The 21,652-nt window shown below is 36.8% G+C and overlaps 1 protein-coding gene across 1 annotated transcript in view; it reads left to right on the forward strand.

Moving 5' to 3' along the window:
• Positions 1-21,652, forward strand: part of Kntc1 (kinetochore associated 1) — a 77,307-nt gene that overhangs the window by 36,993 nt on the left and 18,662 nt on the right. Inside the window, exons 30-44 of the mRNA XM_076855583.2 lie at positions 721-840; positions 1,796-1,868; positions 2,960-3,027; positions 6,299-6,579; positions 6,955-7,127; positions 7,490-7,587; positions 8,169-8,307; positions 9,011-9,067; positions 9,695-9,858; positions 11,557-11,661; positions 13,382-13,510; positions 14,564-14,680; positions 16,028-16,137; positions 17,953-18,160; positions 19,443-19,532. Coding sequence (XP_076711698.2) covers positions 721-840; positions 1,796-1,868; positions 2,960-3,027; positions 6,299-6,579; positions 6,955-7,127; positions 7,490-7,587; positions 8,169-8,307; positions 9,011-9,067; positions 9,695-9,858; positions 11,557-11,661; positions 13,382-13,510; positions 14,564-14,680; positions 16,028-16,137; positions 17,953-18,160; positions 19,443-19,532 — 1,932 coding nt within the window. The remainder of the gene's footprint in view (positions 1-720; positions 841-1,795; positions 1,869-2,959; positions 3,028-6,298; positions 6,580-6,954; positions 7,128-7,489; positions 7,588-8,168; positions 8,308-9,010; positions 9,068-9,694; positions 9,859-11,556; positions 11,662-13,381; positions 13,511-14,563; positions 14,681-16,027; positions 16,138-17,952; positions 18,161-19,442; positions 19,533-21,652) is intronic.

Consider the following 21,652-nt stretch of genomic DNA (forward strand, 5'->3'; position numbering starts at 1 on the left):
TTTGATCCCCTGCACCACATAAAAATAAACAAATAAAATAAAGATCTTGTGTCCATCTACAACTAAAAAATATTTAGGAAAAAAGAAAAGATGGACACAATATTTTTACTTTATTTATTTTTATGTAGTGCTGAGGATCGAACCCAGTGCCTCACACATGTGAGGCAAGTGCTCTGTTGCTGAGATATAACCCCAGCCCCAATCATAGGCATTATTAAGAAGTATGATAGTCTTCAGTACCTAGGATTGAATTTGAATTTTACTTTATGGTTTGCTGTCATCCAAGGCAGAATTTTCAGATTTTTTGTTTTTCAGTACTGGGAATTGAACCCAGGGGTGCTCTACCATTGAACTATCTCTCCAGCGCTTTTTATTTTTTATTTTGAGGCAGGGTCTCACTAGGTTGCTAAAACTGGCCTCAAATTTTTGACCCTTCTGCCTCAGTCTCCTGAGTAGCTTGGATTATAGATGTGCGGTACTGTGCCTAGCAATTTTCAGACTTTTTAAAATGCTCAATAATAATCTACTTTTCAGAATACTTTTTTTTTTTTCTTTGATGTTTGGCATCAAATCCAGGTCCTCATGCATGCTAGGTAAGTGAAATCAGGTTTTCCTTCTTTTTCCCTTTATTTTCATTTTTAAATAGAAAAGAAAGAGGTAAATCCGAGCTGCTCTTTGCAGGGAGCAGATGTTTTTCTTCCCTTCTAACACTGTTCATAGGGTGAAGACTGTCTCCTCCTGTTGCGGTCTCTGCCTCCTGCCCAAGCTGAGAAAACTGCAGAAAGAGTCATCATCTGGGCACGACTGGCATTACAAGAAGAGCCAGATGATTCTAAAGAGGTGAGGTTTTCACTTAACAAAGTAGAAGTGAACCCCGTGGTTATGGATCTGAAGGGGATACAAAAGGTAGACTCACAAACAGGAAGGTCTTCCCTTTTCATTGCTAGTGTGGCCTCTGGTAAAAGTTCCTGTGTAAATTTGGTTTATAGGAGAAAACCAGATACACCTACTTTGAGCAAATAATTTGGCCCACAATGAATAATCCAGGATCTGCAAATTAGAAGGATTCACTGAAGCAGTTGTTGTAGAGGAAGAGTTTTTCACAATACTTTGATATGTAAACAATATTTTGTGCAGTGAAGGTATGATTACTGTCAAACAATAATGTTATCTGCAGATCAATGTAAGTCTAAATAATCTTAAATAATTGAGGCTTAGAAATGATGTCAAAAGAGCCAGTTCACTTCCTTAGAGATGAGGAATTAAATACCTAATTTATCCAGGGTAGTTTGATTTTTCAGACCCTGAAGGGTAGGTGCCTGCCAGCTTCTCTCAGCCATCCATTCAATTATTTTTTACCTTAGGGAAGTGAGTTTTGTTTTTTTAACACCTGATCTTCATTATGCTATTATTAGCAGTAGGCATTAGATTCAGTATTGTAAATAGAGAATCCACTTCATTGTGAACTGGGCCCTATTGTTAACTCTTTAGAGGTTACGTTAATAAACTAGGTGTTTAAGATAGGTGACTTTTCTGAGATTTTTACAAAGTGGCAGAGCCTCAACACAACACAACACAACTCAACACAAGTCTGATACCACCATCTGGACTTTTCCTTCCTCCCTTTCTGTAGTACTGTGGGTACAGAACACAGGGCCTCTTGAATGCTAGGCAATGCTCCACCACTGAGGTACACCCCAGCTCGCGATTCCATGGTTTTATGTGTTTGTTTGCATATGTACTACCAAAGTGGTTAGAAAAGGAAACAGATTTGATTTTGCATCTTTCTTTTTAGGACAAGGCCTGGAGAATGTCTGTGGCACAGACATTAGTGGATATTCTTAAAATACTTCATGACATTCAGAAAGGTAGGATCTGCCTCTGTTCCCTCGTATTGGTTTTGTTTTGATGCGGCACAATGACACTTCTCATCATACCCTCAGATTTCCTTTCTTATTGTCTTTATGAGCTTTCTCATTTTTATCATTATAAATCTTTCTCTCATTATTTTTTTTAATCAATAGTGGAAGAACAGAAGCATTTAAAACCCATGTGTTTATTTGTATGCTTCAGAAAGTATTCAGTGCTAGGCTGGATTTCTTTGGTACCTTTTACTTATTGCTCATTTTTCTCACATCTAGTTGGTTATGATCAGGCTAACAAACCCTACTTAATCCTAAACTTAAAACAATTAAGAAAAGAACTCTCTTGGGGGACTGGGACTGTAGCTCAGTGGCAGACCACTTGCCTAGCATGTGTGAAGCACTGGGTTTGATTCTTAGCACCACATTAAAAAAAAAAAAAGTAACAAAATAAGGCATGCTTTCCATCTACAACTACAAAAAAAAGCGGGGGTGGGGGGACTCTTGGGGGGAAAAGCTATAATTTATTTCAGAACAATGACCATTTTTCTTTTAATCCTTAAATTTCCCTTTTTTACCTCCAGAAAGAGTAATTAGATTTCTTATTTCAAATTAGATCTCTTTTTGCACTTAAATTGTATTATATCAGCATCTGAAAAAAATGCTATATACTTAGAAGAGAACCAAAGCCAATTATAGTCTGCTTTCTATTACTGTAACAAAACTCCTGAGGTTGGGTAATTTATAAAGATTAGGAGCTTACTTAGCTCTTGATTTTGGAGGTTCTGGAGTCCAAGAGCATGTTGCTGGTGTCTGCTCACATCTTATCAGAGCCCTCTTGTTGCATTATGCTATGACAGAGAGCGTCAGATGGTAAGACTGAGCAAATTAGAGGCTGAAGAGAGATTGCTTTTATCACAGAGCTGCTCCATGAATCTATGAACAGTGATCCATTCATGAGGACAGAGGTCTTGGACACTTCACAAAGGCCCCCTCTAATACTGTTAACAGACTCCTGAAATTCTGAGTACACATTCAAACCATTGTATATGGGAATTTGTATGTGTCTGCTATAACTTTTAAAAATTTAATTACAGACAATGTGCAGAAGAAGGATGAATGTGAAGAAATCTTGAAACAATTTCAAATGGTGGCCAGCCTACAGGTACACATGTTGCACTACCCCGAATGGTGTTACCCAACCAATGAGTGCATTCAAAATAGTGCCTGCTTAAAATGTGCTGTCCTAGCCGTCAGATACTTCATATACTACTTTTCTCTCTCTCGCCATTTTTTTTTTTTTTTTTTTTTGGCACCAGGGATTGAACTCAAGGACACTTAACCACCAAGCCATATCCCCAGTCCTTTTTATGTTTTATTTAGAGACAGGGTCTTGCTGAGTTGCTTAGGGCCTTGCAGTTGCTGAGGCTGGCTTTGAACTCGTGATCCTTCTGCCTCCTGTGCTGCTGGGATTATAGGCGTACACCCCCTGTGCCTGGCTAACCAACTTTTTGAGATATAATTTATGTACCATACTTCATCCACTTAAAGTGCATAATTCATGATTTTGGGCCTATTGCATTATTAAATCTTTTAAATTTTAGTAAAATACATATGAAATTGTCCATTTTACCTATTTTTCTGTATGTAGCTCAGCATTAATTTTGTTCACAGTGTTGTGTAACCTTCACATGTGTCTACTTTTTATCACTCCACACAGAAACTGTGGCCATTAAATTGCAATTCCCCCACTCTCTTTGATCTACTTTCTGTCTCTACAAATTTGCCAATTTTCACTATACACAAGTGGAATTATCCAACCAAGAGCATAATGAAGGAGTCCTGTGATCCAAAAGCTTGAGACTTACTGTGTTGATTGCTGTCTTTGTGAAAGGCTTCTGGGTAGTAAACATAAGTTAACTTCTCTATGTTCTTCTTAAATTTGAAAGTTAGAGGTATGTGTCATATGTATTTATCCTGCTATTGTTGATAGAACATTTATTGTGTATCTGTGATATGCACATCGGCTGAGGAGGTGGCTGTTTTCCTCATTCTTCAGAGGAGTACTCAGACGCTTAACAATTCTAAGATCAGTGCTGGGGCATCTATCTAGCTTTTGTGATGCCCTAGGTCCCATTCCCAGCCTAGCAAAACACAAGTACCTTGCATCAGATTAACACTCATTCCCTGCTGCCTTTCATGGCTCCTCATGCTGACTGACTCAGCACCCTTACTTCTGTTATTGTGCAGTTATTATTATGACTTCTGTTATGAAACTGTTATTCTGTTTCATACTATCTCACTAGCATTCAGCAGTTAAAATTAGAGTTTTAAATATTCAAAAAAATACATATCCCATAAAACTCCCAATGCCTGTTGATGATATGCAGAAGCCACATTGCTTCCAGAGAAGGTGCACATTAGAAGGAGAGAAACCGGTCATTTACATTTTGTTTACTTATATATTCACGCAGTACATGATTAAAAGACTTTTTAAGAGGAAAAATGGTTAAAGTGGTAAATTTCATATTATGTTCATTTTACCACAACAAAAAAAAGACATAAGCTTATTTAAATTAACTCTCCACTTCAGATTGTAAGCAATAAAGAATGAATTCTTTGACCACCCTCCAAAAAAAAAATAAAAACAAATAAATAAATAAATATATATATATATGTGTGTGTATATATATATATATATATATATACATATATATATGTGTGTGTGTGTATATATATATATACATATATATATATATATGTATATATATATATACATATATATATATATATATATATATATACATATATATATATAAACAAGTATACAAGCACTGTAAAAATAAGTCTCTTTCCTCTCTGACCCTCCAGCTCTTGTAGCCACAGCAACCAGCTTCTCAGGTATCCTTCCAGAAGTTTTCAATGGCTCTCCAAGCATAGAAATTTCTGATTCCTAATCCAGGTGGTACTGTGATATATAACGAATAGAGTTTTCAACAACATATCTACAGTAAATATCAGTAGTTAGCTCTCATATTGATTTCTGAGTACAACTATTTCCTCATGGTTCATCCTTTTCAGGGAAAGATCACTAGTATTTTTTTGGAGGAGGCATCCATTTGAAAATATTTACAGGAGCTGGGGTTGTGGCTCAGTGGCAAAACACTCACCTAGCAGGTAGGAGGCCCTGGGTTCGAACCTTAGCACCACATATAAATAAATAAAATAAAGGTATTATGTCCATCTACAACTAAAAAATAAATATTTTTTTAAAAAAAGAAAATATTTACAGCCAGGCATTTGGTACCTACCTGTAGTTCCATCTATAAAGGAGGCTGTGACAGGAGAATCACTTGAGCCCAGGAATTCAAGGCCAGTGTGGGCAATATATTGAAACCATGAGTTCAAAAATAAGAATAATTATTATATGTATAAAGACAGGGTAATGGCAGGGAAAGTTAAAAAATACTCAGTGTTATTTGGAAAAGGTAATAAATGAAATTATGCAATATAGCCATAAAATGCTAGTGAAAGAAAATGTTCAGTGTTGATTAAGTTAAGCTATTATCAATGTGGGGGGAACAGTTTTGTGTTCTGTAGAACATTTGGCAAGTTGGAGTGATTTTTCAGCCATCATGATTGCGGGGAAGTGCTACTGGCATGTAGTGGGTAGAGGCCAGGAATGCCACTAAATATTCCTGTATTGCACATAGGACAGTTCCTTAACCTTGTGCAACAAAATGTTATTCATCCTAAAGCATTGCAGACTAGGAAACCCTAGTTTTGCTCTGAAGTATGGCATCAAAACAGAGGGTATAATTTGCCCTTACTACCTCTTTGCAACTTTCAGTGGGATTTTTACTAAGTCAGGTAACTAAATCCTTAGTCTGGAGTTTGTAGCCAACCAGAAGTCATGGAAAAGGGCAAACCTGATTTCTTCAAACCTATAGCGAAGACTTGTCCAAACTTAACACTTAAACCCTCCCTCTTTCTGTTCAGGGCTCCCTACAACACAGAATTATCTGGCTCAAAATTCAGCACTGCTAAAACAGAAACCCCAGGATATAGTGATGTTGTCCTATTTTCCAAGCTTTATATGATAGTTACTTTTTTAACTTGAAATGTAAAGACTTAGAATTCTTTTTTTTTTTCTTTTTAAAGAGAGAGTGAGAGAGGGAGAGAGAGAATTTTTTTTTTAATATTTATTTTTTAGTTTTCGGCGGACACAACATCTTTGTTTGTATGTGGTGTTGAGGATCGAACCTGGGCCGCACGCATGCCAGGCGAGTGCGCTACCGCTTGAGCCACATCCCCAGCCCTAGAATTCTTAATTTACAAGGGAGTAGTCTCCAAGGGAGAGGTTTGAAACATAATCATGATTCTGAACACAGGATAGACTAAGCAGACTTGGAACTTTGTCTTGCTTTTTTCTGCAGAAGAACTTTGAGGTCTTTCTTTCGTTTGAAGATTATAGCAACAGTGCCGTGGTAGCAAATCTCCGTGAACAGTGCATTAAAGCTCATGAAGTTGTTCAGGCCAGGCACAAACCCAGGGGCACCGGAGAGCCCATTGCTGCTGAGGGGACGGGCCTGAGCACCAAATCAAAGCTTCATGGACAGGCATTGGCCTTACAGGTGTCCCCACAAGAGCTGGAGGCAGAACTGGCTTTGCGAGCCCTGAAAGATGGGAATGTCAGGACAGCGCTGAACAAATGCAGGTGACTTCTGGACCCCTGACTTCCCCACTTGTCTAAAAGTAACAAGTGCAGGACCAGTGACACCTTATTTTTCAAAAGCAACTTTTGGTTTCTTACCCTGAGAGCCATTTGTGGCCTCTGTGCCAGAATATAGTAGCATAGAAGAAACGTAACAAATACTGGCAAGTTATATAACATAACCATTGAATTTAGGTGTTGTGCCCTTTGACATTTAATGGTTTTTAAAATAATTTGAAAAATGAGGTTCACTATATGCCATGAAAACATTTTAAAGACATTTATGTGTCAGTAACAGCTTATATGCTAATGCAAGAAAGGCTGATGCATTTGCTTGTGATATGAGTGTTCTAACCGTCCACACTTCCTCTCCTCCAGAGACCTGTTTAAGCATCACTGCAATGCCGACACAGGGAGGCTTCTGTTCCTGACGTGTCAGAAGCTTTGTCAGATGTTGGCTAATGACATCCCAATGAGAGCACCTGTAGGACTGAATCTCCCTTCTGAGATACACAATCTAGCATGCCAAGCTGCCACCATCTGCAGTCCAGGTGACAACACCGATAATAGTACTGTACTCTCTGGTTCCTTGCATACTTGTCTACTAAATGCCTTCTCTGTATGTTTGGGCATTCCAGTAACTAGGCAAGACATCGTAGTTCTTCCTTCCAAAGTGACAACTATGATTGATTCTCTTTTCGGAATTATAGTTTTAAAATACTTCAAAATATTAACAATGTCATTTCTGACTATTGACAGTACTTGGCTTAAGGAAAAAACTCATACTAACTCATCCTGCATTTAGAGTAGTTATAGCTGTATGGAAACCTTAGAATTCTGAGTGGTGATTATAAAATGGTTGTTTTAAAGATATAAAATGGGAGTCTTATGATTTTTCTCTATTCTTTTTCAGATTTTTTACTAGATGCTTTAGAGCTATGTAAATACACATTAATAGCCGTGGAGCTTTCTAGACAGTGCCACATGGATGACTGTGGAATCCTAATGAAAGTAAATCACTTTAAAATTTTTTTCCCTTAAACCCCTGCCAACCCATATGTACCACTTTGTATCATTTGACTTGCATAGTTTACAAAAATACTGCGTCTATCTCTTACATTTTCTTATTATACACTGAAAACCTACTTATAGGTGTGAAGCCCCTTCTCTTTTCCAGCCATTTATTGGTGTTTTACACTATTTTTTGAAACATTGGACCTCAAATGAGGCCTCTCTAGATATTATTCTTCTGTTAGATGTATAATTTAAAATGAAATTTTTATATGCCATAGCCCAGAAGAAACAAAGAGTGTTTGTTCTGCTATTTTGCTTAGGGGGTAAAAACCAAAAAAAAAAAAAAAAGTCTGTACATGTTCAGCACAGACACAATTTTATTTTTCTGAATATTTTGCTCTAAAGTTGGTTGAATCCATAGCTCTGGAACTGTGTATATAGAGGGCCAGTGTACACAGTTATATTTATCCATCAACACTGCTTGGCTGTAAGACATCTGATTCTGCATGCTAGTTGGTTATGATAAATATGTTTTGCAGCATACATAGTTCTGTCTTTTCTTATGGTTTGGTATTTAGGCTTCCTTTGGAACTCATAAGGATCCATATGAAGAGTGGTCTTACAGTGACTTCTTCAATGAAGATGGAATTGTTCTGGAGTCACAGATGGTGCTACCAGTTATTTATGAGTTGATTTCATCACTTGTGCCTCTTGCTGGTAAATTTCACTTGCAGTGTTATTTTCTATGTATTTCTGCTTCATACAAATTTAAACTAGAGGTTTGAAATTAGAACTATATACAGTAATGTACATGAGTCTTACAGGCATAATGTTGAGAAAAATAGCCAGATATAAAAGAATGTATACTGTAAGATTGAATTCACATGAAGTAAAAGAACAGGCTAAAACTAAGCCATGGTGTTAGAAGTCAGGGAAGTGGTGACCCTTATGGGTAGGTATAACTATATTGGGCATGTGGGGGATTCTGAGTGCTGATCATGTACTATATCTTAATCTTGTTCTGCTATATTCAGTTTGTGGATATTTTTCAAGTTGTACAATTATCTGTGTGTTTTTCTGTTTGTGTAGTTCATGTTGTTTTGTTTTTTAAAGCAACAGTTTGCTTTAGAATGTTTGATAATAGCACAATATTTAAATATCTCAGATAGCCATGGTGGTGCACACCCATCCATAATCCCAGTGACCTGGGAGCTGAGGCAGAAGGATCTCAAGTTAAGGTTGGCCTTGGCAACTTAGCAAGATCCTGTCTCAAAATAAAATAAAAGGATTAGAGATGTAGCTCAGCAGTGAAATGCCCTGGATTCAATTCCCAGTACCATATAAATAAATAAATATGAGTATCTGCTTTATAAGAGTGTTATTTTATTTAGTGGTATTAATTTTTTGTTTTCTTTTGTAGAAAGCAGAAGATATCCCTTGGATTCTATAAGTATGCCATACTGCTCCATTAGGGAAGGTATTTAATATCAGAAGTATATCACATTATAGTATAATTTTATAAATATACAAATACAGAAATTCCTTAAAAATCTGAACATTAATCTGAATTTTTCCTTTTTGTAATTATTTAGTATTTTATTATTAATTTTCCAGAAGATCAGTAGCTTATGTGATTTGGCTGATAATATTAACACTTATGAATCTTCTTAAATTTTAATCTTCCATATAGAGAAACAGTTTTTATCCACAGGTGATTTTTTTAAATAGTCAAATTATAATTAAAATATCTCATTATTTAATGAAGTTAGTTATTTTTTGTTTAAATCCAGCCTCCTGTTACCTCTGTCATTAACTAACTCTGAGAATGAATTCCATGACCGTTAACCTGCATTGACGAAGTAGGCTGGGCTGTGGTTGTAGCTCAGTGGTAGAGCACTTGCCTAGCATGTGTGAGGCACTGGGTTGGATCCTCAGCACCACATAAAAATAAATAAATAAAATAAAGGTATGGTGTCTATCTACAACTAAAAATAAAAATAAAAAAAATTTTAAAAGTGGAGTATTCCTGAAAGCAATTTCTCTTTATATGATCTTTCTCTGTTTAAAACATGTTAATATTAAAACTCTTTTTTTCACTTTGCAGGAGACAACCTTATCTTTCCTGTTATACGTTCCATCTCTACCCTGCTTCAGAACCTCCAGGAATCTAGCCAGTGGGAGCTGGCGCTGAGATTCGTAGTTGGTTCCTTTGGTACTTGCCTCCAGCACTCTGTGTCCAACTTCATGAATGCCAGTGTGAGTGAGAAGGTGTAGTTTCTAGAATAAATACTTTGACTTTGGGTAAATAGAGATACAAAAGCATTGCCAAACAAAAGAATTTGGAGTTCACATTTTCCTGTTTGATCCTGTAGCAAAAAAATTAATCGTGTAAAATTTAAGGGACATTTGTTAATTTGTTAAACATCTATTGAATTTAGGCACAATTCAAGGTTTTGCACATTTATTTTTATGTGGTGCTGAGGATCGAACCCAGGGCCTCCCACGGGCTAGGCAAGTGCTCTACCACTGAGCCACAACCCCAGCCCCTGCACTTTTTTTTGGGGGGGGCATGGATAGTGGATATTGAACCAAGGGTACTTTATCACTGAGCTACATCCACAGTCTTTTTTTATTTTTATTTATTTATTTATTTATTTTGAGACAGCATCTCTATAAAGTTGCTGAGGGCCTCACTGAGTTGCCCAGGTTGGCCTTGAATTTGTGATCTTCCTACCTCAGCCTCCAAGTTGCTGAGATTATAGGCGTGCACCTCTGTGCCCAGTCTTTGGCACACATATCCATCCTCACTCTGGACGACAACTCCCAGAGTCTCCATTTTGGAAATGTGGAAACTCAAACTCAGGGAGTTGAAATAAGTTCCCTACAGTTTTTGGTTGGGTGGATAGTTCTTCACATCCAAGTTTAGTGCAGTATCCTTCTGCCATTTGTTTTTTTTTTTTTTTTTTTTTACCCAATTATAATTATTTCCTAACAGCATTATAGAAGAGATTCTATAAGAAAACCACCTGTTGATAACTTGCTTATGAAAATAAGTCTCAGAGGAAGTTGTCTCTGTTTCCACTACTCTGTTGATTCACATTAATTGCCGATTCTTTCTTTTTTAAATTGACTCTATTGAGGTATATCTTTCAAAATTAAAATGCTCATGTTTTAAATGTGTTAACCATTGTATCCCTCTTATCACCAATACCACAATCAAAATATAGAGGTTTTTTTGTTTATTTTTGGTTTTTTGGTACTGAGGATAGGACCTTTACCACTGAGCTATATCTGCACTTTTTTTTTTTTTTTTTTTTTTTTGAGACAGAATCTTGCTAACTTGCTTAGGTCCTTGCTAAGTTACTGAGGCTAGTCTCAAACTTGCAAGTCTCCTGCCTCAGCTCCCTGAGTCGCTGGGATTACAGGCTTGTGCTACTGCATCCAGCAAGATACAAAAATTTTTTTTAAGTATTTTTTTTTTTTTAAGTTGTAGATAGACACAATACCCTTTAGTTTATTTATTTATTTTTATGTGGTGCTAAGGATCAAACTCAGGGCCTCACACATGATAAGCAAGCGCTCTGCCACTGAGCCAAAATCCCAGTCCAAGATTTTTTTTTTTTTTAAAGAGAGAGAGAATTTTTTATTATTTATTTTTTAATTTTCGGCAGACCCAACATCTTTGTTTGTATGTGGTGCTGAGGATCGAGTCCGGGCCGCATGCACGCCAGGGGAGTGCGCTATCGCTTGAGCCACATCCCCAGCCCTCCAAGAATATTTTTAAAAGTTCCTTTTTCCTCTTCCAAGTCAGTCTCCCCACCCTAGCTCCAGTTTTCTATCACTATAAATTAAAAGCTAAGTTTTTTGCATAAAACATAAATTTTCAGTGTTCTTTATTATCTGAGGTAAGTTTTTAGAATGATTCATAGAAGTGGACTTAAAGATTCTTTTGTTCTTTTTTAAAAGTTACTTGGTGAAACCACATTAATTAATTCAAGACATGTTGTTATGGAATTGAAAGAAAAATCCGTTATGTTTATCAGGGGAAATGCTACAATTCTACTGCACAAAGTAAGTATTGGTGGCTTGTTTATTTATTGCCTGTTTCCTTTTTAGCTTGGTCAGCAGTACCTGTGATTCAGTATGACAGTGTTCTACTGTTCTACGATTTTAAGAACCTGTATTACTTTATTTTATTTTTTAAGACAAGGTCTCACTGAGTTACCCAGATTGGCCTGGAACTTTTTGGTGGGGGGGCCGGGGGAGGATATACCAGGGATTGAACCAAAGGGCGCTTAACTACTGAGCCACATCCCCATCCCTTTTTATTTATTCATTTTTATTTTAAGACATGTTCTCACTAAGTTGCTTATAGTCTTGCTAAGTTGCTAAGGCTGACTTTGAACCTGTGGTCCTCCTCCTTCAGCCTTCCAAGCCACTGGGATTAAAGGCGTGTGCTACCATGCCCACCTGGCCTGGAACTTTCAATCCCCCTGCCTCATCCTCCCAAGTAATGGGGATTACAAGCATGTACTACCATGCTCAGCAGGCTTTATTATTTAAAATATTATTTTTGAAATAGGATCTCATTAAGTTGCTGAGGCTTGCCTTGAATTTATAATTCTCCTATCTTAGCCTCCTAAATTTCTGGGATTACAGCATGTATCTCACTGTGAACAGATAAGTCATGACCTTTTTAAGAACACTGGAGTGCTGAGGTTGAGGGTCTGTTTGGACTATATCCAAGAGAACCCTGTAGAACAGGATCTCTATAGTCATTTTCTTTCAAAGAGAGTAGAGAATTAGGGGAGTAACAGGAGGATTTCAGTGACTTTTTTGTTGTTGTTAGAGTGTTGAGTTAGTAGAGAGATAAAGATTAATGGTTTGTAAACAGGACTTTTGCAGGATCAAGCCCTTAAGTAGATAAGAAGGGGTGAAATCCAGTAAATATGTGGAGGTTTGGCCAGGAAGAGTTGGGGACTGAAGGAACAGAAGAGTACAGTCATATATAGCCAGCAGTGAAGACATGTTCTGAGAAATGCCTTGTTAGCTGATTTTGTGGTAATGTAATATATTTACCAAACTCAGATGGCTGCAACCAATCATATAATCTTAAGGGACCAGTGTTGTATATGTAGTCTGTCAGTAACCAGACCATCATTATGGGGTGCACAAATGCAGAGGGGCTAGTAGATTTGGTGGGGGATGATGAAGAAACTCACTTCTGGTTGCTTCTCATGTCTCAGGGAAAAAAAAATGAGATCATCAGCTAAGAGTGAGGCAAGGGAGGGATTATTGGAGATTTGCAGAGAAGGGATGAAATAATCATACAGAAAAAGGAAGAGTTTCATGCCCTATAACACTTGTTATAGTTGCTTTCCTTAAATTTCTGGTAGTGGTAAAAGACATTAAACCAGCTAGGTGCAGTATTACACACCTGTAAGCCCAGCAGCTCGGGAGGCTGAGGCAGGAGGATCGTGAGTTCAAAGCCAGCCTCAGCAACTTATCGAGGCCCTAAGCAACTTAGCGAGACCCTGTCTCAATAAAATACAAAACTGGGCTGGGGATGTGGCCCAGTGATTAAGTGCCCCTGAATTCAATTCCCAGTACCAGAAAATTAAAAAAAAAAGACATGAAACCTAAGTAAACACTGGAACTGTCCTATTACAAATAATTTTTTATGAAGTACTTATTTTTTTTCATAATTCAGTTTGGTGAAAAAGAACCTTAAGATCCTTATTTCTGTCTCCATTGTGAAGAATCTGCGTCTTATGACACTTTTTTCCCATAGGTAATCAATTGTCGCCTGGTGGATCTTGACCTGGCCTTGGGTTACTGCACTCTGTTACCTCAAGAAGATGTGTTTGAAAACCTCTGGAAGCTCATAGATAAAGCATGGCAGAATTACGACAAAATTCTGGTATGCCCTAAGCAAGAACAGCTCTCCCCCCCCCCCTCCCCCAGAGAGATAGTGTCTGGCTGAGTTGATTAGGTTCTTACTATTTTGCTGAGGCTGGGTTTGAACTTGTGATCCTCTTGCCTCAGCCTCCCAAGTCACTGGGATTACAGGCATGTGCCACCATGCCTGACTAAGAACAGCTTTTGTTTAATTTTTGGTTTTGGTTTTTTATCATAGGCATGGACAGAGGTGTATTTAATAAAGTAGATGCATACTCAAGGGAGAATGGGAATGATCTTAGGAGAGACACCTTTGGGGTAAAGCAGGAGTATGCATTCAAGTTATGATGTATATTATTTCCAGAGGGAGAGACAGCAACCCACTGGGGTGGAGTGTTAATATTTATTGACAGCCAGTGCTGGGGACTGAACTGGAGATGGCCAGGGCCCAGTTACACAATTTTACTCCAGTTTTCCCTGCACTTGTGCATTTCCCTCATTTTGCAAGGGTAGCAGCCAAGGACATGTCAGGTTCCTGAGCACTTTCTGCATCTCAGTGGCTCATGGGTGTTTCCTTTAAAACTCAGTATTTTTCTCTCTTTATCCTAAATCTTTATCTCATTTCCCTCTTTGATCCTTTAATCTTACTGGCTAATGAGGGTGAAAATTCATCTTTTATGGCTCCTTGAGGCTGGCCAGGGGTGATGACCCTCCCTATTCAAGGATCAGAGACCTTACCTTGACTGTGGAGGAGGCAGGCACTAGAATCATGAGTCAGTTTTGGACAAGTTTATTGGATGGAAAACATCATGTAAGAAATAATGACTGGGTACAAGGAATGTGTAACTTTCTTGTACTGTTTTCACCAAGGGAGATTGTAGTCTGTTTTTATTTTGTTTTTGTTTTGTTTGGTGCTGGGGATGGAACCCAGTGCCTCACACATAGGCACATGCCCTACTATTGAGTTACACTCCCAGCCCAAGAATATGATTTTTGTTGTTCAATTTCATCTAAAAGGTGTTAGTAGAACTTTTTCTTTTTGCAATAAAATTTTAATCCTATTTTAATTTTTTAGGCAATATCTCTGGTGGGTTCTCAGCTGGCCAGTCTCTATCAGGAAATTGAAATAGGGCTTCAGTTCCATGAGCTCAGTACTGAAGCACAGTGGGGTATTCGTCTTGGTAAACTTGGGGTGAGTATTCATATTGCTCTGATGTTTCATCCATCCTGGTAACAACCCAGTGAGAGAACTTAAGACAAAGGCTTCATTGTCCTTTACTTTTGGGGAGAGAAAATATATGTACTGACATAAATTTTGGTTATATTAAGCACACAAGGAAATAGGACCTTTGCTTTATTTCCTTTTCCATATATATATATATATTTTTTTTAATATTTTAAATTCAATTATTTTATTTATTCGTACTGGGAATTGAACCCAGAGGTGCTTTATTTTTTTTTTAGAGAGAGAGAGAGAGAGAGAGAGAGAATTTTTTTAATATTTATTCTTTAGTTATCAGCGGCCACAACATCTTTGTTTGTATGTGGTGCTGAGGATCGAACCCAGGCCGCACGCATGCTAGGCGAGCGCGCTACTGCTTGAGCCAAATCCCCAGCCCTTTTCCATATATTTTTAAGGAAATTAAAGAGAAACTTGACATTTTCATCTGCTAGTTTTCTCATTCATAAGTATGTTATCTAGTATCAATGGACATTTATGCTGTCTTAGACCTAGTGTTTAGCCTTGTACTATTTTTTTGGTTTGTCTGCTGTTATTTAGTTAATGTTAGAGTGTATACAAGCATTCCATACTCTTAAGAACACCTAGTGGGGAAAAGTAAACTGCCATTATTTTTTTTAAACAACCTTTACTTTTGACTTTGTAAAAGAACAAACAGAACCTTGATTTCTTTTCTAAATATGTACAGTTTTATTTTACTTACAAACAGTTGACTCATCCAGGAGGGTAACCACTGCAGAAGCAGTTATGTGTTTGAAAGCCTAGTTCCCATGCAGTGGTGGGGTGTGTTCCACAGACATTAACACCCAACCCTGCTGCTAAACAGGCAAGGGTTCAGGCGGCTCAGGAGTTTTGGCTCCACAGCCAGATACCTCAAGTCTCCCAAGACTGAGTTGCATAGCATGTTAAAAATAAAAGTGGAAAGAGCCATTAAAAAAAGTGTCTTTAGAGCTGGGGCTATAGCTCACTTGGTAGAATGCTTTCCTAGCATGTGTGAGGCACTGGGTTCAATCCTCAAAACTGCATAAAAATAAAAAAAATAAATAAAGGTATTGGGTCCATCTCATGGAGATATATATATATATATATAGTGTGTGTGTGTGTGTGGTGCTGGGGATTGAACCCAGGGCATTGTGCATGCAAAGCAAGCACTCTACCAACTGAGCTATAGCTCCAGCCCTAAAAATATTTTTTTTTAAAGTGTCTTTTAAAAAAAAAAAAGAGTAAAATAAGAAATCATATCATTGTCCTTATTTTGATACATTTCAATTCAGAGGGTCCTTTTGTTCTTATTTCTAGATTTCTTTTCAGCCTGTTTTCAGGCAACATATTCTCACCAAGAAAGACCTCATTAAAGCTCTCGTGGAGAACGTAGATGTGGACACGAGCCTCATTCTGGAATACTGCAGGTGATTCTTTAAACTTCAGTGTATGTTTGCTGTTATTTTAATCAACTGGTGATCCTTACTACAAGGACACAGTAATCAGGTGATTATTACTCATGGTAGACTTCTTCTGTGTTCTTTTGCTCACAGCCAAAGTGAGTAAATCCAAAGTTAAGTTCTCTTATGATGTCACCCTTTAAATTCACTGTGTGATATTTCTTGAACTTGCCTCATAGTAAGCATCACTTGAGGCCCTTGACTTAAAAAATACAGGTTTCCCAGTCTTTCCCTGGTAGTTCTGCCTGAGCAGGTCTGGATTGTGACCCAGGAATCTTGGATCTTTAATAGGAGCTCCAGATGATTCTTATGATCAGAAAAGCTTGGGGATAGTTTTTTCAGTACTATAGTGCCTTTTACCATGAGAATTGTTCCAAGACTTCCAGTGGCTGCCTACAACTGAGGAAAGTACCAAACTCTATCTATATATACTATGTTTTTTTCAATCTAATAATGAAGACAACTATTAAGTGACTAAAAGGAGGGTAACATATAAATGAGGTTTCATCTCTTGCTTAGCATAGCAGGCAACTTAAAACATGAGTTGTAGCTGGGCACATGGCACATGCCTATAATCCCAACAGCATGGGAGGCTGAGACAGAAGGATTGAGAGTTCAAAGCCAGCCTTAGCAATTTAGTGAGACTGTAACTCAGTGAGACCCTGTCTCTAAATATAATACAAAAAAAAGGATGGGGATGTGGTTCAGTGGTTAAGTGCCTCTGAATTTAATCCCCAGTACCCCAAAACAAACAAACAAAAAAAATACATTGTTTATTTCTAGAATTGTACATTTAATTTTTTTGAACTTCTGTTAATCATGATAACCAAAACCTTGGAAAGTAAACCTATGGGTAATGGGAGCTACTGTAATCACACATCTAAATCACATTAACCTAGGGAACAAAGTACACCTTTCTTTTTTTTGAGATACTGAAGTTTGAACCCAGAACCTAGCACATGATTAGCAAATCTTACCAAAGAGCTACATCCCTGAATCCTTGGTCTTTTTCTTTTTCTTTCTTTCATTTTTTGGTACTAGAGATTGAACCCAGGGGTGCTTAACAACTGTGCCACATTTCCAGTTCTTTTATTTTTTTATTTTGAAAATAGAGTCTTGCTAAGTTGTTTAGAGTCCTCACTAAGTCACTGAGACTGGCTTTGAACTTGTGATTTTCCTGTCTTAGCCTCCCAAATCCCTGGTATTACTGGTATCTGCCCAGTGTCCTTTTCTTTCTTTTTTTAAATAATAACTTTTCTTATTGTTTTTAGTTGTAGTTGGACACAATATCTTTATTTCATTTTTATGTGGTACTGAGGATCGAACACAGGGCCCTGAGCATGCTAGGCGAGTGCTCTACCACTGAGCCACAACCCCAGCGCCCCCAGCATCCTTTTAAAATTTAATTTTATATTGAGACAGGGTCCTGTTAAATTGCCCTTGCTGGCCTGGTATTTGTAATCCTCCTGCCTTAACCAACTAAGATTACTGATGTGTGCCACTGCACCTGGCTTAATATCAGATTTTCAAAAGGCAATGATTAGCTTTAATCATATGTAGTTCATCTGATCTTACGGCTGGGCACTAGGAAGGTTAAATCTCAGTAATGGGAGCACATACCTGAGTTATTGGTCAGAATTGTGGCGTTCAGAACTATGGCATGGAAATGCATGCGTGGGGGACATGAGCGTGGAACTGGTACCTCTCCTAGCATATTTCAGCTGGACTATGATGCAGCTCTTCAACTGTTTACTGAAACACTGCTCCTGATACCTCTTCTAGCACATTTCAGTTGGACTGTGATGCAGCTCTTCAACTGTTCATTGAAACACTGCTTCTTAACACTAATGTCAAACAAAGCCAGGGAGACACAAACCGGAAGTCTACAAAGCAGCAACATTCAAAACTCCTGGCCAAAGTCATCGAAATGGTTCCTCTACTGACGAGCACAAAAGATTTGGTCATCAGTCTTAGTGGAATACTACATAAGGTAGATGAACAGAAAATGAATATATTGGGTCATCTCAAATATCCCTCCCACCCTTAATCGATACATAAAATAACTAGATTTATAAGTTGTATTTTTTATAAACTTTTAATATAATTTAATACAACAATTTTTCTTTCTTACCTTTTTTTTCTTTTTTCCAAAATGGAAATAGCCTTTCCTCCACAAATTTTTAAGAATAGTACACATTCTTTAAATAAAAATCAAATTAGAAAGGTATAAATCAGAAAAAGAAACTTTCTCTCCCTAGATATAAAATATTAGTAATTTTGTGTAATGACCATTCTATATTAAATATACTATCCTTAGAGTAGTAACTATCCTATTTATTTATTATTCCATCATATAGATAAAACATACTATAGTTAACCAACCTTTTATGGATGGACATTTGAAGTATTTGTAGTTGTGTAATTATAAATTGTTTTAATGAATGTGAATATCTTTTTTTTTGTGAATATCTTTATGCATGTATTTTTTTCCTTCTCTTGTCTGATTATTTTTTTTAGGAATCTGAGAGTTATAATTTTGAAGGCATTGGGTAATTTGATGGAATCAAATTGGAAGGCAGGGAATATGAGATTGTAAAGCTGCAGGAAATTTTTCATTTTACATTTTGCCTGTAATTCAGCCAAAAGTTGTATAGACTTGCTAAAATTTTCTAGGTATAATAAACTGTATTCACACTTAGTTTTTATGTGACTTTAGTTGGCATTTAAAAAAAATAGAAAAATTAACGGTGAGTGGGCAGAAACAAAGAACAAAAAGAAATGTGTCTCTTCTTCTCATGATTATATATAGAGTACCCAATTAATTCTTGTATTGTAGTAATAGAGCTAAAACAGAATCCTCTGAGAGAGTTTTCATGGAGTCCCACAATTACAGTTAAGTCATTTCCAAGAAAAGGCCAATTTTTTCTGTTCTAATTTTCCCATCATCAAGCGGAAGAAGTAGAACTTAAGTTTCAAAATCAAATTGAAATTTTTGTCCTACGTTCATTATTTCTATGTATTTAGTACCCTCAAAGCATTTTTCTTTATTAAAACAACTTTACTTTATGTAGCTTTTTTGATTTCAAGACATTTTAAATCATATTTACTAAAATTGAGATCATTTTTGAAAAAAGCTTTAGTTTTAGTTTAAAATAATAATTTAAGTTGTAGTGTATTGATTTATATTCATAATCTACATCAGTGAACATTATTGAATAAAACTGTTGGCATTACTGGATCTTCTCACAATGATATATTTTTGTTTTATACAGCTGGACCCCTATGACTATGAAATGATTGAAGTTGTCCTGAAAATTATAGAAAGAGCTGATGAGAATATAACCAATATTAATATTAATCAGGTATAACAAATACATTAAAAATTGAAAAATCATCTTCATGTTTTTATTTAGATCATAAATTACATTATTTTATGTCTTTCTGGATTATCCTTTAATCCCCTTTTAAACTCCACATTTTATTCTAGATCTTTTTCTCTAAAAGGAATCCAATACCAAGATTTTCATGCTGTCCATATTTTATCAATTGTTGTCATCCTATTTTTCCTATTGAGGTGATTTTAATCTGCTATTCAAGAGCATGAAGTCACTAAAGCATTAATTGTGAAGAATTAAGGCAACATTATTTGCTATTTAGAAAAGGACATGGGGCTCAGTTAGATTGAGCTTTGTGTATTAATAGGTAGGTCCTATTAATTCTATTTTTCTTTTGTAGTATTATTAGGAGTTAAACCTAGGGTTTGATGCATGATAGGCAAGTACTGTACCACTAAACTACATCCCCAGACCTTTTATTTTTTCTTTGAGACAACTTGTCCCTATGTTACTGAGGCCAACCTGAAACTTGCAGTTCTCCTGCTTTAGCCTCCTGAGTCACTGAGATAATAGGTGTGAGCCACCAGACCTGTTTCAGCACTCTCAAATCTTTTTTTTTTTTTTTTTTTTTTTTTTTCTGTGTGTGACAGATACTGGGGATTGAATTCAGGGGCACTCAACCACTGAGCCATATCCCCAACCTTGTTTTTTATTTAGAGACAGGGTCTCACTAAGTTGCTTAGCTGGCTTTGAACTCAATCCTCCTGCCTTAGCCTCCCAAGTCACTGGGATTATAGGGGTACACCACCATACCCAGCAGTACTCTCAATTGTATTTCAGTACTTTTATTAACTTCTTTTTTCTCATTTCAAAAATGTATTTATATTTTTTTGAGGTACTCAACCATGCCAGACAAGCATTCTACCACGAGCTACATTTCTAGCCCCTTTAACTTTTTTTTTTTTTTTTTTGTGCTGTAGTTAAACTCAGGCATGCTTGACCACTAAGCTAGATCCCCAGTCTTTTTTATTTTTCATTTTGAGGTAGGGTCTTGCTAAGTTGCTAGTGTCTCATTCATTTGCTGAGGCTGGCCTGGAACTTGTGATCTTCTTACTTCAGCCTCCTGAGTTGCTGGGATTACAGGTCTGTGCCACCATGCTTGGCTCGTTAACTTCTTTAATCATTTCTGAATTTTGGTTTTAGTGGCTTTTATATTTTTATTTTTTAAATATTTTTATTTTATTTTTTACGTGGTGCTAAGAATCGAACCCAAGGCCTCGCATGTGCTAGGCAAGTGCTCTACTGCTGCACCACAATCCCAGCCCCTTGTATATTTTTTAAAATTGGATTTTAAAAATATAAGAAAAATGGTTAATTCAAAAGGTTATATAAGCCCTAAAACAGAAAATATAAGCATAAGATGGACAAAGGACATAGAAAATTAATTTTAGATCTAAAACCTCTGTTTTTAAAATTAAATCAAGCTTGGCATCATGGTGTGTAGCCATCATTCCAGCTATATGGGAGGCTGAGATAGAAGAATATCTCGAGCTCAGGAGTTCAAGACTAGGCTAGGCAACATTGTGAGACCCTGTCTCAAAAATAATAAATAAAATTTAGAATATAAAGTAAATTCAAGTATTTTTATAGTAATATCTCAACATATTCAAAGAGTACATCAAAGCTGTGTTCTGTGACACACGCCCATAATCCCAGCTGCTTAGAAGTCTGAGGCAGGAGGATCACAAGTTCAAAGCAGCCTCAGAAATTTATCAAGGCCCCAAGCAACTTAGTGAGACCTGTCTCAAAAATATAAATAAATAAAATGGGCTGGGATGTGGCTCAGCAATTAAGCACCTCTATGCTCAGTCCTCTGTACTAAAAAACAAGAGTATATCAAGAACTGCCAGTCTCATTTACAAAACTTCCTGCCAATAAGGTTCTACTGTTTTTTTCTATTATGATTTCTTCAATAATGATATTGATTTTGGTTTATAAGGATTTGATTACAGGAAAACTAGAAATGTTTTGCTGGTCTTTGTGAAAATGAGACTGTCTAAGGAATGGCAACCTAGGGTGGCACAGAATTAGACAACTTTGAGACACTGTAGGATTGGGTCCTTCTTACAGGAAAATGCTTTCTTATT

This window comes from Callospermophilus lateralis, chromosome 1 (assembly GCF_048772815.1).
Source record: "Callospermophilus lateralis isolate mCalLat2 chromosome 1, mCalLat2.hap1, whole genome shotgun sequence".
NCBI classification, from domain to species: domain Eukaryota; kingdom Metazoa; phylum Chordata; class Mammalia; order Rodentia; family Sciuridae; genus Callospermophilus; species Callospermophilus lateralis.